Genomic DNA, 16,312 nt, shown 5'->3' with positions numbered 1-16,312 from the left:
GAAACTACACTGTCTTCGAGGTACTTCTTGTTGCAGGTCTTGTATCAATACTCTGATCACCGTAGAAGCGAGTTATCATCAAATGTGCTCTTATAACACAGAAATACTACTTTTTATATTAAGACTCTGCTCCTTTATATTTCAGCTCATAAAGGAATCCTGCGGCTGAGATACTTAGCAGAAGTTTAGAAAAAGCAAAATATACAGTGGTACCTCGGGTTACAGACGCTTCAGGTTACAGACGCTTCGGGTTACAGACTCCGCTAACCCAGAAATAGTACCTCAGGTTAGAACTTTGCTTCAGGATGAGAACAGAAATTGCGCGGCAGCGGCGGCAGTAGCTGGAGGCCCCAGTAGCTAAAGTGGTGCTTCAGGTTAATAACAGTTTCAGGTTAAGAACGGACCTCCAGAACGAATTAAGTTCTTAACCCGAGGTACCACTGTATATGCAGGGATTAGAAAGTAAGAGCCTCTGGCTTCAACCTGGCAGGAAACAAGTCTTGAGACAGAAACCCCTCCCTCTTCTTTACACTATGGCCATCCATTTCTGTTCCTAAACCAGATTACATATTTATACACACACACACAAAGAAGAAAACTCATTAGGCAGTGATGGGTAGGTTTTACATCATAAGAAATCTGAGACACAAACTCCAGGTATTACTCTGGAAATCTCTAGCTGAAATGCATTATTCATTTTTACAAGCCATGCCCAGCCAACAGCCAACTGTGTCCAAACTTCCACATAACAAAGGACATAAGAACTGCCTAGCTTAATCAGACTAGGGTCTGTCAAGTCCAGCATCCTCTTTCCAAACAGCAGCCAGCCAGGTGCGTCTGGGAAGCTTCCAAACAGGGCATGGAAGGGGATGAATAAAATCCGGATCAGCATCAGAAACTTAGTAAGCTAAGCAAATGAATAATCTAAACAATGCAGAATGTTAAGTGTGTCTTTGGGCTCATCAGGTGATTATTTTGAAGGAAAGGAGGGAAATCAAGCTGCCATTCTCTAGCCAAATTGTGCCCATGATAAACTGATTTCACTGTTCCCATGTTTTCGGATTATATATTCCCCACACCAGCACCCCTGGCCTAAAGAAAGGAATGCAGTGCTCCAACTTTAACAGACTTCTTTCTCAGTCTTACCAAGATAGAGGCAACCAAAACCACCTTTGCCTATAACCGGACCAAGCTTCCAATCTTTCTTTGTTAGGTCAGTAAAAACTTCTCCTGGAGGAAATTCTTCTGCAAGTTTCCGTTTTGCGGGGCCTCTTTTCCCAGCTGCTTTCTTAGGCATATTCTAAACTAAAACAAACAAAAAACAAAAATCAACACACCTGTTAAGAGGTAGGTTATTCCACACTGTCACTTGCTTTTAGTTATTTAATATACCAGTTCTCTTTCTTCGACATATGCTGCCTCCAACAAAACCCAAGTACTAAAATAAGAACCAAACAAATTCTCACTCCAGAATGAAGATACTTGAAGTGCTGTTTTCTCCCCCTTTTGGGACAAAATTGCCTTCTCCTAATTGAATCTTAAAACCATATTTCCACATGAACAACAATAAGAATTCTTTAGTTTGTAAATGGTATATGTATCAGCAACCAAGCTCTCAAACACTCATTATGACCATACAGGTTATTTTAAAACACTTTTACCCTGCTCTTGAGCTGAAAAGACTTCCAGATCCATTTAAAATAGCACACACACACACACACACACACACACACACACACAACAATCCCTGCCCCCAGGCTTACAATATAAAAGCCTCAACACGAAAGGAAAAGGGGACGAGAAAGTGGAAAAAAGCAAACTCAGGTATTGTTAGCATTTTAAATTACAGTTTTTATAATGAAGAGCTGGGATGAAAATTGCTCAGGTACCCTGATGGAATGGGAGATAAGGGAGAGCCAAAGGCAGCTGATCTCTCAGTACAGCCAGTTGAAGATCCATACTTCCTTTCTTCCTTTCTGCTTCAACTTGATGGCTACTGCTAGGTGACAGCTGAGGGACAGCCAAAGGCAGCTGGTCTTAAAAAGGGGATTGGACAAATTCATGGAAGATAAGGCTATCAATGGCTACTAGTCATGCTGACTATGTTCTGTGTCTACTGCTGGAGGCCGTATGCCTCTGAATGCCAGTTTCTGGGAATGGCAAATGGGGAGAGGGTTGTTGCACTCAAATCCGGTTTGCAGGTTTCCTGGAGGCATCTATCTCTTGCGCTGCTGTGAGAACAGGATGCTGGACTAGATGGGCTTTTGGCCTGAATTTAATCAGCAGTTCTCAATCCTTCATAAAGACTGAGTACATCTCAACAACCATTTCCACACTTCTATGTGAGCAAAGCTCTTTATGCTTCCCTGTTATAGACATTGTTTGCCTTGTGCTCTAAAATGTGTCTTAATTATCTATCCTAACCATAACTATGACCTCACTATCCAGTACTATAGATGGAAATGGCAACAGAGCAATGGGAGATGTTGAACCAGGGGGGAGGAGAGGGCTGTGTGGATGGCCAAACAACAGTTAAAATTTTATCCAGAGTTTCTGCACCTCATCCTCATGAGCGCAGGGAGAAATAACCTACAAGTCACAGCGGCAGCCAGACAAGCCTCGATGGCAAGCCTACTTTACATGTGGCAACATATTATATTACCTTGTTTCACAAACATGGGCAGAGGGAGCAAGGTAACCTGGCTGGACCAGGCACCTTGCTTGTAATAAATAAATGTTCTTGTGCAACTTATTCTCAATTGGAAGGGAAGCGCTATACAGTTATAAATACTTACTTGCAATGCACATGAAGGGAGACTCCTTAACTATGAAAACTAAAAGCAAGACTCTTTCTAGGAATCCTACTGTTATGCTAACTGCACAGGCTCCATTTCCTGGCCGAGAATGCCCACATCCATCTGCTTATGATGGCACTGTGCCTATTTGCAAGGTGGCCAAACTATTACTAGGGCATTGATGCCAAGCAATGAGTCTGAATGGGCAGAACACAAATTTCACAGTATTCATTCACTTCCAGACAACCTGCTCTTTGTGGAGATATCAAATCTTGCACAACCCTACTTATGACCACCCCTACAGCTCAAATTTAACTCACTGCAAACATCCTTTAACCTGCCCCCAGACTCAGGAAAAGGTACTTCTGTCCATTGGGATTTAAGATACAACAGAGGCAATTTTGTGCAGGTATCTATGCACATGTTTCCATCCTATTTTGCTACTAAAAAGTCAGGTTAGATATCTAAATAAATATGTACCGTATTTTTTGCTCTATAAGACTCACTTTTTCCCTCCTAAAAAGTAAGGCGAAATGTGTGTGCGTCTTATGGAGCGAATGCAGGCTGCGCAGCTATCCCAGAAGCCAGAACAGCAAGAGGGATTGCTGCTTTCACTGCGCAGCGATCCCTCTTGCTGTTCTGGCTTCTGAGATTCAGAATATTTTTTTTCTTGTTTTCCTCCTCCAAAAACTAGGTGCGTCTTATGGTCTGGTGCGTCTTATAGAGCGAAAAATACGGTATATGCATGAAGTGTCTTCGAAGCTACAAACATGAGTCTGAACAAACTGCGGGAGGCAGTGGAAGACAGGAGTGCCTGGCGTGCTCTGGTCCATGGGGTCACGAAGAGTCGGACACGACTAAACGACTAAACAACAACATGCATGAATGACTTGGGGATGTTAGCATGTGCAGTTTCACGGATGGCATATTGACAACAGTGAGCAGCAGACTGTCAGATAACACAAATAGCAGCAACTAGTTTTATTTTTCAAATGGCTTAACTACCATGTGAATTAGAAATACAGGAAGCAGCCTTAAGCTGGGTCAGACTATTTGTCCATCAAGCCGAGCAAACACTATTCCCATTGGAAGCAGCTCTCCGGGGCCTCAGGTCTTTACCATCAGTATATGCCTTCTAAGTAAAGATGCCCAAGGATTGAACCAGGCACCTTCTGCATGCAATGGATGTGCTCTGCCACTGAACTACAACACCTCAGAAATGCGCTGGATGAAAAGGTGTAGCTGATACAGTCAGCTATTGGCTATTATATTTGACAAGACTTCACAAACAGGGTTCTCCTTTTTGCCGCTTGAAAATAAACTGTTCTGTTCATTAACAAACTATCACCCCTTGCTTTTAGAAATGTGCAAATATATACACACACACACACACACACACACACACACACACAGTGGTACCTCAGGTTACATATGCTTCAGGTTACATACGCTTCAGGTTACAGACTCCACTAACCCAGAAATAGTACCTCGGGTTAAGAACTTTGCTTCAGGATGAGAACAGAAATCATGCTCCAGCGGCGCGGTGGCAGCAGGAGGTCCCATTAGCTAAAGTGGTGCTTCAGGTTAAGAACAGTTTCAGGTTAAGAATAGACCTCCGGAACGAATTAAGTTCTGAATCCGAGGTACCACTCTCTCTCTCTCTCTATATATATATATATGCATGTATATGTATATATGTATATATGTATATATGTATGTATATGTATGTATATAGTGGTCTGCAAGGTGCAAAAGTTTAGGAAAATGAGCTACAGCAGTTCTCTTTGTGCATTCTGGCATGCCTAGTTTTTATCCCCACTTTTGTACACTGCCCAGGCATCTTCTGATGAAAGGTGATTAACAAATGAATAAATAACATGGAGAAGGGAGGCAGTGGAACTGTGCTGGTGGTCCTGACAACCTACAATACCAATACTAGAATAGGCTCATTATAAAAGCATAAGAACCACAATTCTAATTATTTTATTTGTTTATAAAAATATCCTTGTCTTTCCGTAAAATGCTCCCGGCAGTTTACAATGACAAAATCAAAACAAACTACTGTTAAATAGAAACATAAAAGAAAAAGCAGTAACCGCAGTCATAAATAAATTACATAGGCCACTTTAAAGCATTACAGTTTCTTCTGAGAAACTACATTTTGGCCACAGAACAAAAGTTCAGCATTATGAAAAGGGCCCATCATTTGTTCCCATCCACCATACTCCATATGGTGAAAGAAAGATCACCAGGAGAGCCTCAGTTATCAAAGTTCAAGGACACTTGGGGTAAGATCTCATAGTGAGAAAAAATAAAAGAGAAGGGAGTCCAAGATGGATGGGAGTTTCTTAAAGCACCCCCTTGGTAGGTGTAGGTCACAAGGCTTCTGACTTGCTTTCTAGCCGACCTGACACTTGCATGGAGTTTGTATTCTGAAAGCAGCCTTGCTTCTTCATCTTATTTAAGTGAAGGGGTCAGGGAAGAGAGGCAAGTTAAGTAGTCCTCGTGATTTTGTGAGAAGAGTCTGAAGATGTGTGAGCTACAGAGGAACTAGGCCATGACTTTGTTGCCCAGGGTCTGTAACCTTGCGAACTAAAATAGATTCTTCTCTAGTGAAAAAACAGATTCTGAACACAGAAAAAGTATGCAAACTACGGTAATTTATGATATATTCTACCCTGAAAATGGAGGGAAGAAATGGCATAGAAACTAGACTTTAAGAATGCTGATTTCAAAAAGCTTAAGGAACTACTGGGTGAAATCCCATGGTCAGAAATACTCAAAGAGAAAGGAGTCCAAGACGGATGGGAGTTTCTTAAAGGTGAAATACTAAGGTAGACAATTCCAACAAAAAAGAAAAGTGGGAGGCACCTAAATAATCCAGTGTGACTGCATAAGGAGCTTACAGATGAACTGAGATGTAAGGAGAGAAGGTATAAGAAATAGAAAGGAGAAATCACAAAGTAAAAGTATGTATGAGTAGCCAAGAGTTGCAAGGAGAAGGTCAGGTGGGCCAAAGCTCAGAATGAACTCAGGCTTGCAAGAGAGGTTTAAAATAATAATAAATCTTTCTTTGGCTATGTTTGAAGCAAGAAGAACAAGCAAATAGTATGGGCAAGTATTATAGTTGAAATAATGTTCAGGTGGCGCACTTGGAACACCTCTCACTAGGCAACAGTCATTTTTGCTCCATTATATTCCTCAACAGTGTGTTACAATGATCTAACTTAGACATAACTAGGGCATGAATGACTGTTCAGTGTCATTGCATCTGCCATTAATTTTTCTCCCCCCTCCCTCCCTGCACACTTCGTTTCTTAGCAGCCATTTCCTATTATATGTTTCCATCCCTGCTGAACAGAACTAAAATGAACATGCCTCTAATTTATTTTGAACACAAAGTTTCTGCTGTGTGGGAACACAGAATGATTCAACAGCTGATGTCCTTCCTCATTTGGTAGTGCTCTTATCCACCACAAACTGCTGTTTATTTCAGCAAGGTTGCTTCCTTTTAGTGATCAGGCAGTGCCACTAAGTTTGTAAGTACTGCATAGATTAAATTTTCTAAGAAAACCCAAGGAACAGGGAACATACAACACCCACGTCCAACCTCAAAAATAATGAAATTAGATTCTCCTCTTATTTAAATGAGTGGGCACTGTTTATCAAATAGGAGAAAGGGAAAAAAATGAGTATGGATACTTTAGTAATTTACAAATGGCTGGAACCAAAAAAGTATGAGTACTTTGCCCAGGCAGCAAGTTTCCTGCCTCTTTCCTGCTTAAGACATGTGTACCCAGAAGCTCTTATAAAGTGTCAGGGACTGCAGGCAATGGATGTGACATGAAGGCTGGGAACATCAACCCTGCTATGTTGCAATCCCTTGCAGACTACCACAGAGCCTGGAGACAGGCACGCAGGTCGTGTATCCAGCAGTGACCAGAGGAGGAATGACCACTGGAAGGAGTGCAGAGAAGAAACGCCATAGCACATCTGCAGCAGCACAACCGGATGCCTTCATCTGCCCCAGCTGCAACAAAACACGTCTCTCCCGCATCAGTCTCTACAGCCACAGCCAGCGCTGCAACTTTCCAACCGTTGACTTCACCCCCAAAGGAGCACTCCTCCAATGACAGATGGATGCCAACCAGAGTTGAAACAGATAATTTCCAAAGCAATTAACATCTTATTATTTATTAAATTTATATACCGCCCTTCATCATAAGATCTCAGGGTGGTACACAGAATAAAATTCTTCTCAGGCCTTTAGTACACTTTGGGGGGGGGGGGGAGTTACCAGAAGATGACATGTAATGTCAGGTTCTGTGGGTTTATATGCCACAAACCCCATAATAATATATGAGAAATCCTTATTTAGAACTCATTAACAAAACTCCCATTAAGCTATTTCACCTCCTCTTTATTAAAAACAGATAAATGGAAGTACAAAACAAAGTCCACACACATTTTTACATGGGACAAATTGCTTTTGAGATTCTCTTAGGCATTTTATCTGAATGTGCAAAAGCAAAATAATAATAACGCAGAAATACAAAAGAAATGCATGCAGAAGGTCCCAGGTTCAAGTCCTGACATTTCCAGTTTCAAAGAATATCAGGCAGCAGAAAAAGAGTCCTGCCAGTCAGAGTAGACAGTCCTCTGGGCTAGAGATGAATCAGTGGTGTGACAGCACTAATCATTCAGAGCACTAGAACTACCAAGTGAAACCTATACAGGATATTGACTTCTAAAAATATCTTCCACCTGGTTATAGTAAGACACTTTATTATATGAATGCATATAAATAATACATAATTTAATTCCGCTTTTCCACAGCTACGGCATACTGGGTTGACCTTTTCACATTCAAGTATCTACAACTCCTAAAATCTCCTTCCTTGTCAGTCACTCGTCAGTGCAGTTCCCATAAGAATATATTCTCAAATTGTTTATATTTAACTTAATTTATTCAGTTACATGACTACATTGTTGCTATTCTAGCCTCACAGCAAGTCTGCAAGGTAGGTTAGCAGGAAGACAGCAATTTATTAGAAGAGCCCTCTGTACTTCATGGATAGAAATGTGAACCTAGAATATAGGATAGTTTACAATTTTTTTAAATGGCTTGCAAGATAAGAGGCACAATATAAATCAATTATGGCATAATAAGCTGTTGTGGACTACAGTTCACCTCATCAGATCAACACTAGCCCACAAAATACTGCCCTGTAATAAACATGAACCTTTAAGATGCCAAACATTGCTTGTGTGGCAAAAGCTGAACATAGATCCCACTCTGGAATAGATTAAGCTACAATCCTAAACAGTCTCACTAGAGAGTAAGACCTTTTGAACACTACAGAACTTCCTTGTGAGAGCATTGTACTGTCCATCATGATGGCTAAATGGAACATCGAAGTTCAGGGGCAGTGTACCTTCCAAATAGCTAATACCAAGGTCAAACAATGGGACAAATTACAAGATGACATCTCACTGTCCACTGTGAAAAGCAGAGTGCCAAAATGTGTGCATCTTTTTGGACAGATTCAGCATGGCTCTCTTGCATTTCTGTTGATACATGACAGCTCTAAAAACTCTGCCACTACGATGCCTTTGTTTTGCATTAAAACTTGTTGACCTGGAGTATCCTGAGCTGTGTATGTGTGAAAATAAACCAAGAATACAACCTGCCACATTGGGCTTCAATACAAAGTGAGATAATGAAAAGGCCTCCAGCAGGCAAAGGTTGTGTGTGAGATAAAGTGTGCAAGAGCACACAACCCCCTTCCCCCATCTCCAAAGCCAGCACGGTGCAGTGGCTGGTGCAGTTTTGGCTGATTGTCACCTGCAGCCTTCAAGATGTGTCGGATTGCCACTCCCATCAGCTCAATGCCGTGGTCAGCGGTGATGGGAACCGTAGTCCATAAACATCTGGAGGGCCAGAGGCTCCCCATCCCCAGGTGAACATCCCCACTTGCAGTGCAGCCCTAACCACATCTATTTAGTTGCAAAGTTGCTTTGGGTTTCCCTGGGCAAGACAAAATGACAAGAAATGTAATAGATAATAAGAAATCTTACTGAATTCCACGGGGCTTATACCCAGGCCAAGTGGGGTTAGGGTTGCACCCAGCCACACACTGAGCGGCCTTGAGCCCTGTTTAGGGAAGTTTTTAATGTTTGATGTTTTATTGTATTTTTATTTTTTTATTTTTTTTGTTGGAAGGCGCCCTAGAGTGGCTGGGGAAACCCAGCCAGATGGGCGGGGTATAAATAATAAATTATTATTATTATTATTATTATTATTATTATTATTACTCCCTGCCTGTCTCCTGAACATGCCTCCCTCCCAATGGTTCGTGTGAGGACAAAATGGGCGGCAGAGAGACATAGCCACCTAAGCTGCCTCCAGCACCTCCAAGGATAATGAGCGCAGCTATAATGATTTTAAGGAATCTCAATAATGGGGAGGAGGGCAAGGAGTGGAATAAGATGCAGACGCACTTTCTTCTCCCCGTTTGCATCTGATAAAAGTGACTCTAGCCCACTCTCTATTAATAATAATTAGTAATAATAACGTGCCACAAAACTCCTTACTTTCTTCTGCAAACACCCCTCGGGAAATCCTCACAGAAAAGTCCCCTCCCGAGTGGCTCCGCCTACCCCGCAACCTGCCAACCGGGATGGGTACATCAAGGGTCATCTAGTCGAACCCCGCCTCACTTGCCCCCCCCCCAGCCCTACCCTGGAGGCTGCTGTTATTATTATTATCGTCATCGTTATTTACACTGTGCAGCTGGGAATGCTGAGGGGGGCGCGAAGAGAGGAGCCAGCAGCCTGGGCCCGCGGCGGCCTAAGCTCGCCTCGCCCCCCTCACAGGCGCCTGCCTCCCCTCAGGCTGCAGCAACGGCCTTTCCTTACTTTTGTTTTGACTTCTGTAATATACCTCCCTGCTTCCCTCCTCTGCTCGCTCGCTTCCTTCCGCCCGCTCTGAAATTCCCGCCGCGAGTCTCTCGCTCTCTCCGCTTCCCTGTCAAAGTCCAGCGCTCGGCTTCCTCTCTTTCCCGCCCCCGCGCGACGCGGCACCTCATTGGTTAATTAATCCACGCGCCCTCCCGCCCGAAAGTGACGAGGCTCCTTTTTTTGTAACGTTTGCCCCTCCTCGGCCGCCGTCGCAAGGCAAACGGCCTCCTTTCTCTCTCTCCCCCCTCCCACGCCACCCGCGTGCTGCGATGCCTTCTGGGAAGTGTAGTTTTATTTCCCGCGTAGGAAGGGCGCGCCGCTGTTTCTCGCTTCTTCCCACCCCGCCCACTCCTCCTCTCGCGCATGCGCGTTTGAAGAGGGGAGCCGGTGCTAAGTTTGAATGTGCAGTACTGTATTTTAAACTACAGTACATGCACTGGTAGATGTTATATATGTTGAATTGTGGTTGTTGTTGTTTTAATGATTCCCCCTGCGCCTCGTTTATGTCTTAGTGGGTCTTTTTTCCCCCTGTAAGCCGCCTTGAGTCCCCTCAGAAGAAAAGGTGGGGTATTATTATTATTATATTATATTATATTATATTATAATACTCAGTAGGCCAGTACCCCAGTTCTGGGTGACTTATTGTGCAAATCATGTGATGGGTTGGGAAAGGGCTAGGCAATTCCCTTGTTTAGGATTAGCTGCCGTTTGCATTTTGGAAAAAAAAAATATGCAATAGTAGGTTGACAAGAGCTTGCAAAATAAGTAGAATGCATAATCATGGAATGAGCTTGTTCATATTTTCTAGGTAGGCAGAACTGTGCGCGCAAACTCATTTCAGTCAGTGCAGAAATGGGAGAAAGTGCATCAGTGGTCAGTGAACAGCAAATCTGTTAGAAAAGAACAAGAACTTACAGCGCAACCATAAGGAAAATACTACTGCAGCATTTGGGACTTTGGTTTAGAGAAAAGGTGAGTAACATGGTAGAAGTTTTTGAAAATTATGCATGACATGGAGAAAGCGGATAGAGGAGAAATGTCCCTCTTTCATAACACTTGAACTCATGGATATCCTATGAAGCTGAACTTTGAAGATTCAGGATGGAGAAAAGAAAAGACTGCTTCACACAGCACACAGTTAAACTATGAATCTCACTCGCCCACTTAGATGGCTTTAAAAGAAGATTTGGTACAAATTCATAGAGGAGAGGGTGGTCAAGGTCTACTAGCCATGATGGCTATGCTCAATGCTTCTGAATATGAAATATACTCAGAGTCGCAAAGTGATTTCATGCTCTTTATTCAGCTCATAGTGGTGAGGAGGAATGAATGAAAGTCCCCTCAAGGTATCTGCTTTATATACATTATTTACACAATGGGCTGCACATGATTGGCTAATTCTGGAATTCTACTGTAAGCCAATCAGGTTGTGGATTCACTTCTATCTGGAGCATGATTGGGTGGTTCCTGCCAACCAATCATATTGCTGCATTGTTCTAGGACCAATCAGACTGCTGCATTCTGAATCCTATTGTTCTAGGACCAATCAGACTGCTTCCTTTTGGATCCTATTGTTCTAGGACCAATCAGACTGCTGCAGTTTGGATCCTATTCAACTCAGTACATAACAGAATACTAGTTGCTGGAACCACAGAGTGCTCTTGTGCTTAGGTTCTGCTTGCTGGTTTCCCTCATGCATCTGGTTGGCCACTGTGAGAAGAGGATGCTGGACTAAATGGGCCACTGGCCTGATCCAGCAAACTCTCCTTCCATTCTTAGTTCAATGTTAAGCATATATAACAAAATAGTATTGTGGCACTTTAAAGTCTATCAAATTTATTCTGGCATAACTTTTCCAGAGGTCAAGCTCACTTTGTCAGATGCATGAAGTGTTGGTGCTGACCTTTAAAGCCCTAAACAGCCTCAGTCCAGTAATCTGAAGGAGCATCTCCACCCCCATCGTTGTACCCGGACACTGAGGTCCAGCGCCGAGGGCCTTCTGGCGGTTCCCTCACTGCGAGAAGCCAAGTTACAGGGAACCAGGCAGAGAGGCTTCTCAGTGGCACCTGCCCTGTGGAACGCCCTCCCACCAGATGTCAAAGAGAACAACAACTACCAGACTTTTAGAAGACATCTGAAGGCAGCCCTGTTTAGGGAAGTTTTTAATATCTAAGGACTACTGTATTTTAATATTTTGTTGGAAGCCACCCAGAGTGGCTGGGGAGGCCCAGCCAGATGGGCGGGGTATAAATAACAAATTATTATTATATTATTATATTAAATGAAATATTAGTTGGCATGTATATGAAACAGAAAATTATGAGATGCAAAAATTACAATTATATATAAGAGGCACACCTTAACCTTTTACAGCAGCAGACTGTTGATCATTTACTGAGCATTGCTGACACCATTGTATAATTAACAGCTTATATTTTGGGAATGATTCCTGTTCTTATGTAGCTGCGTTGTTTCATACTTTCTTGATGTCCCATGATCATATTATAAAGTAGTTGTGTTCAAGGACTGCTAGGAGTTGTTTCTTTTTGTTTTCCAATGTATTTCTTAGCGATAAAAAAAAATTCAGCGTGGCACGAGAAAATTTTTATTCTGAAAGTGCATATCTTCTGCCGTTTCTCTGATGAAGACAGGGACGTCCTACCATACCCTCCAACATTTCTCCATTGAAAATGGGGACATCCTGGGGAAAAGTGGGACATTTGGGGATCAAATCAGAAACCGAGACGGCTTCTGTAAATCCAGGACTGTCCTTGGAAGATAGGAAGACTTGGAGGGTCTGAAAGTGTGGCCCAGGGAAAAGAGTTTGAGAACCACTGTGTCTCCTACGTCAGTGGACAACCCTTCTATTTATCTCTGCACTGTTCGTAAGGTGCTCTGGGGTTACTGTGAGCAGTTAGAGTGGCGACTGCCTGGCAATCACTGGAGGAGTTCCAGGAAAGAGGACCCCATGTGTCAGAAGCAGAGGGCCTTCAGCAGGTGCCCAAGGGTGCCGGCTGCTGATGTGAGCCCTCTCCAAGAGGGCTTTATATATATTCCCACTTTCTGGTTTCAATACAGTCATACCTTGGGTTACAGATGCTTCAGGTTGCGAGGTTTCAGGATATGGGCACACCGAAATCCGGAAGTACCGGAAGTTACTTCCGGGTTTTGGCACATGCGCAGAAGCACTAAATAGCGCTATGCGCAGAAGCGCCGAATCACAACCCGCACATGCGCAGATGCAGCGCTGCTGGTTGCAAACGTGCCTTTATAACCTATTCACACATCTGTATCCCTGGAAGTGCGGAATTGTTTGTGGGAGAGAGGGTTGAAAATATTCGTTGTGGTTGCAAAAAGTTACATGGGAAGCAGGCCAACAATATTTTTCCCAGTGATATCAGGAGGCGGATGAACGATTCACTTCAGTAAGTTCAACTTGGGAGTCTCTTAAAGGGTGCCAAGCCTGGGAAATTATTTTGTTGTTGCTGAATGACATCAATCCAAATTAAAGGATTCTTGTGACTTTCAAAGTGGTTATGCTTATTTATTTTATCGCCTCAATTTTTTTGTTGATGAGAGTGCTTTTTACCCTCTTACCTGGCCCATCATTAGGCCTTCCTTCTAATCACCTTCTGGAATATAGCATACGATGCCACCCATCATATACCTAATAGAGGCCCCCACAAACGGTACAGTCTTGCTATGGCTGTACAAAGGACTTCTGTTTATCATCAAACATTTCATGAATCCCATTACGTGTGAAAGAATTATTATCTATCCCGCTGCAGCAAAAACACTTTTCCCTATAATGGAATTTTTACTCTGGAAATTTATTTTAGTATTAAAAGGTTCCACTTTATACTGTCTACAGTTCAATCAGTGATCTAAAAGGCACTTACATGCTTTGAACGAGATACATAAAAAGCTTTTATTGCAAAAGCTTTGCAGTATCTACCAATTTTGCCATTGATCTGTTTCCATGTAAGGCAATCCTGGAAGGTGCCCAGGCTGTATAAAACCACATGGTGGGTTTTGATCTCCAGCCGGTGATTAAAGCACATTATGGAGGTTTGAAAATTTTCTTGTGGCTATTAGCATACCTTGAAACATCACTGTATTAAATGCTAGCGGTGTTCTTAATACATGCTATTTAAAAACAAGAACCCCAGAATCTATAAACTCCTTATTTATTACTCTGTTGCCGGGAGGACGTAAAGCTCTTGAATGAAGTGAGTTTGGCCTTTAGTGATAGAAGCTTTGCTGATCAAAGAGAGATTTCCTGAGGTAATTAGGAACAGGCACAATGCAGTGAGGTGGAAGGTATATGTATTTTTAAATCCTCATTTGCTACTAATACTACTAATAGGCACAACCTCAGCCACTGCGGGGCTGAAAGGCTAGAGTGAATTCCTGTTAGGGATGAGGAAGAAACTTGATAACGTCTACACTTAAAGGTTGAGCGTACCTAATTTGCGATTTCCAAAAATAGGCAAACCCAACGACAGCTGTCCTTCAAAATATGAAATGCTCCTAATTTTGCCACTCCGTTCTCCAGCCAGATTTGAATATATTGGGTTAAAGTGTGCATAAGAATGTATATGTTACTGAAAATAACACACACACACAAATGCATTATATTGTGGGATTGCTTTGTTAAATGTGTGCATTAGGCAAATTTGCATTAAAAATGTGTATATTGGTGAGTTTTCATGAGGGGACACACAAACACACACACACACACACACACACAAATATATATATATACACACACACACACACACACACACACACAGTGGTACCTCTGGTTAAGAACTTAATTCATTCTGGAGGTCTGTTCTTAACCTGAAACTGTTCTTAACCTGAGGTACCACTTTAGCTAATGGGGCCTCCTGCTGCCGCCGCACAATTTCTGTTCTTATCCTGAAGCAAAGTTCTTAACCCGAGGTACTATTTCTGGGTTAGCGGAGTCTGTAACCTGAAGCGTCTGTAACCCGAGGTACCACTGTATATACTAAGTGATGTGGAAAAGTGGGTGATCAAGTTGAAGACTGAAAAAATAAGAAACAGAGAAAGCTAAACTGGCAGATTTGCCCATCCTTAGTTCCTAACTAAGGATTCTTAAGGAAATCATTCTTAAGAAATCAGCCCTGAGTGCTCACTGGAAGGACAGATCGTGAAGCTGAGGCTCCAATACTTTGGCCACCTCATGAGAAGAGAAGACTCCCTGGAAAAGACCCTGATGTTGGGAAAGATGGAGGGCACAAGGAGAAGGGGACGACAGAGGACGAGATGGTTGGATAGTGTCTTCGAAGCTACAGACATGAGTCTGACTAAACTGCGGGAGGCGGTGGAGGACAGAGGTGCCTGGCGTGCTCTGGTCCATGGGGTCACGAAGAGTCGGACACGACTAAACGACTAAACAACAACAACAGTTCCTAACAGCAAGTTAGGTCTGCTGAGTTTATGACCCACCAGCCATATAAGGTGCTGCATCTGGGGCTTGCTCAATATCCTAATTTTGTTGCATCTGGAACTTTGGAAAGAGGAAAGGAACACTGAGCAGTCTATCAGGGCTGGAAGATAGGAAGCAGCATTGTACCGGGTCAGTTCAGTGATAAAGAAACTCCCAAGAGGGGAGCAGTTGCCATTTAAATTGCCCAGCAACGGCTGCCACACAGGCCAGTATTTCTATTTAAATTAGAGTTTTTATTGGACTATATGGTATTGGCGGAAATGACTGGCAGAATCCGAGACCTGGGAGAAGAGTTGGTGGAAGAAGATTGGAAGAAATTTAAAGACTATTTGCAGAAACACTGTAAAATTAATGAATGTTAAAATGATGTTGGATTGAAAATAAGTGGTATTAGCAACAAAGTTAATAAGAATATGCAAAAATGGATTGATAATGGATGAAAATATAGAGTTATAATATGTTAAGATATAGAGTTAAGATAAAGGAAAGAGGGTAAGGATTTGCTGATTTGATTATGTAAATGGGAACACAAAAAGGGGAGGTGCGAGGAGGTCAAGGAAACAAGCTAATGAGTTTAAAGATACAAAAAATGGATTTGTTTTTAATTTTTTCTTACTTATTCGTTTTTTGTATTTTGTATGTTTATTTTTTCTTTTTTCTATTTTATGTATTTTTGTATGTTTTCTTTTTATTTATCTTTTTTATATGTTTTCTTTCTATTTTGTAAACCTTTGTTTTTTGTAAAATCTCAATAAATATTTTATAAAAAATAAATAAATTAGAGTGATTATTTCTAAATTTGCACCTGTTCATCATATTCCAGTTTTAATCCAATCTGTATCTTCTTTTGCTTTCTTTTTTGGTGATATATATAAGTGGCCACCCCATGCCACCAGACCATACTGATGGAAGGATGCAACCCTGGGCAGTGTGTATGGAGGTCCTGGGCTGCCCAGACAACAAGACCCCTCTCTCAGCCTTGCTGATGTGGTCCAAAAGAAAGGAAAGCAATACATGTGGCAGCAGTTTGGCTGCCGGAGTTGCTGGAAGGAGGAGTACAAGTCGCCACCCAACTGTCTTAGAG

At 42.3% G+C, this 16,312-nt stretch overlaps 2 protein-coding genes across 7 annotated transcripts in view; one reads left to right on the top strand and one right to left on the bottom strand.

The window, feature by feature from the left end:
* VRK1 (VRK serine/threonine kinase 1) overlaps positions 1–10,040 on the bottom strand; it is a 50,614-nt gene extending 40,574 nt beyond the window's left edge. Inside the window, exons 1-2 of one of the 6 annotated variants that reach the window (XM_083617261.1) lie at positions 9,714–10,040; positions 1,147–1,305 (exon numbers count right to left, since the gene is read on the bottom strand). In XM_083617261.1, the coding sequence (XP_083473387.1) occupies positions 1,147–1,297 (151 nt within the window). In that variant the 5' untranslated portion in view covers positions 1,298–1,305; positions 9,714–10,040. The remainder of the gene's footprint in view (positions 1–1,146; positions 1,306–9,713) is intronic. The other 5 variants (XM_083617265.1, XM_083617263.1, XM_083617266.1 and 2 more) reach the window with 5 other exon arrangements.
* Positions 1–16,312, top strand: part of LOC310746343 (uncharacterized protein) — a gene marked incomplete at its 5' end in the record, with an annotated part of 432,823 nt that overhangs the window by 187,062 nt on the left and 229,449 nt on the right. The gene's annotated exons all lie outside the window — the stretch shown is intronic.

This window comes from Podarcis filfolensis (assembly GCF_964270895.1).
Source record: "Podarcis filfolensis genome assembly, chromosome: 1".
NCBI classification, from domain to species: domain Eukaryota; kingdom Metazoa; phylum Chordata; class Lepidosauria; order Squamata; family Lacertidae; genus Podarcis; species Podarcis filfolensis.
The sequence above is the reverse complement of the archived record's forward strand: the minus strand, read 5'-3'. Positions and strand labels throughout refer to the sequence as shown.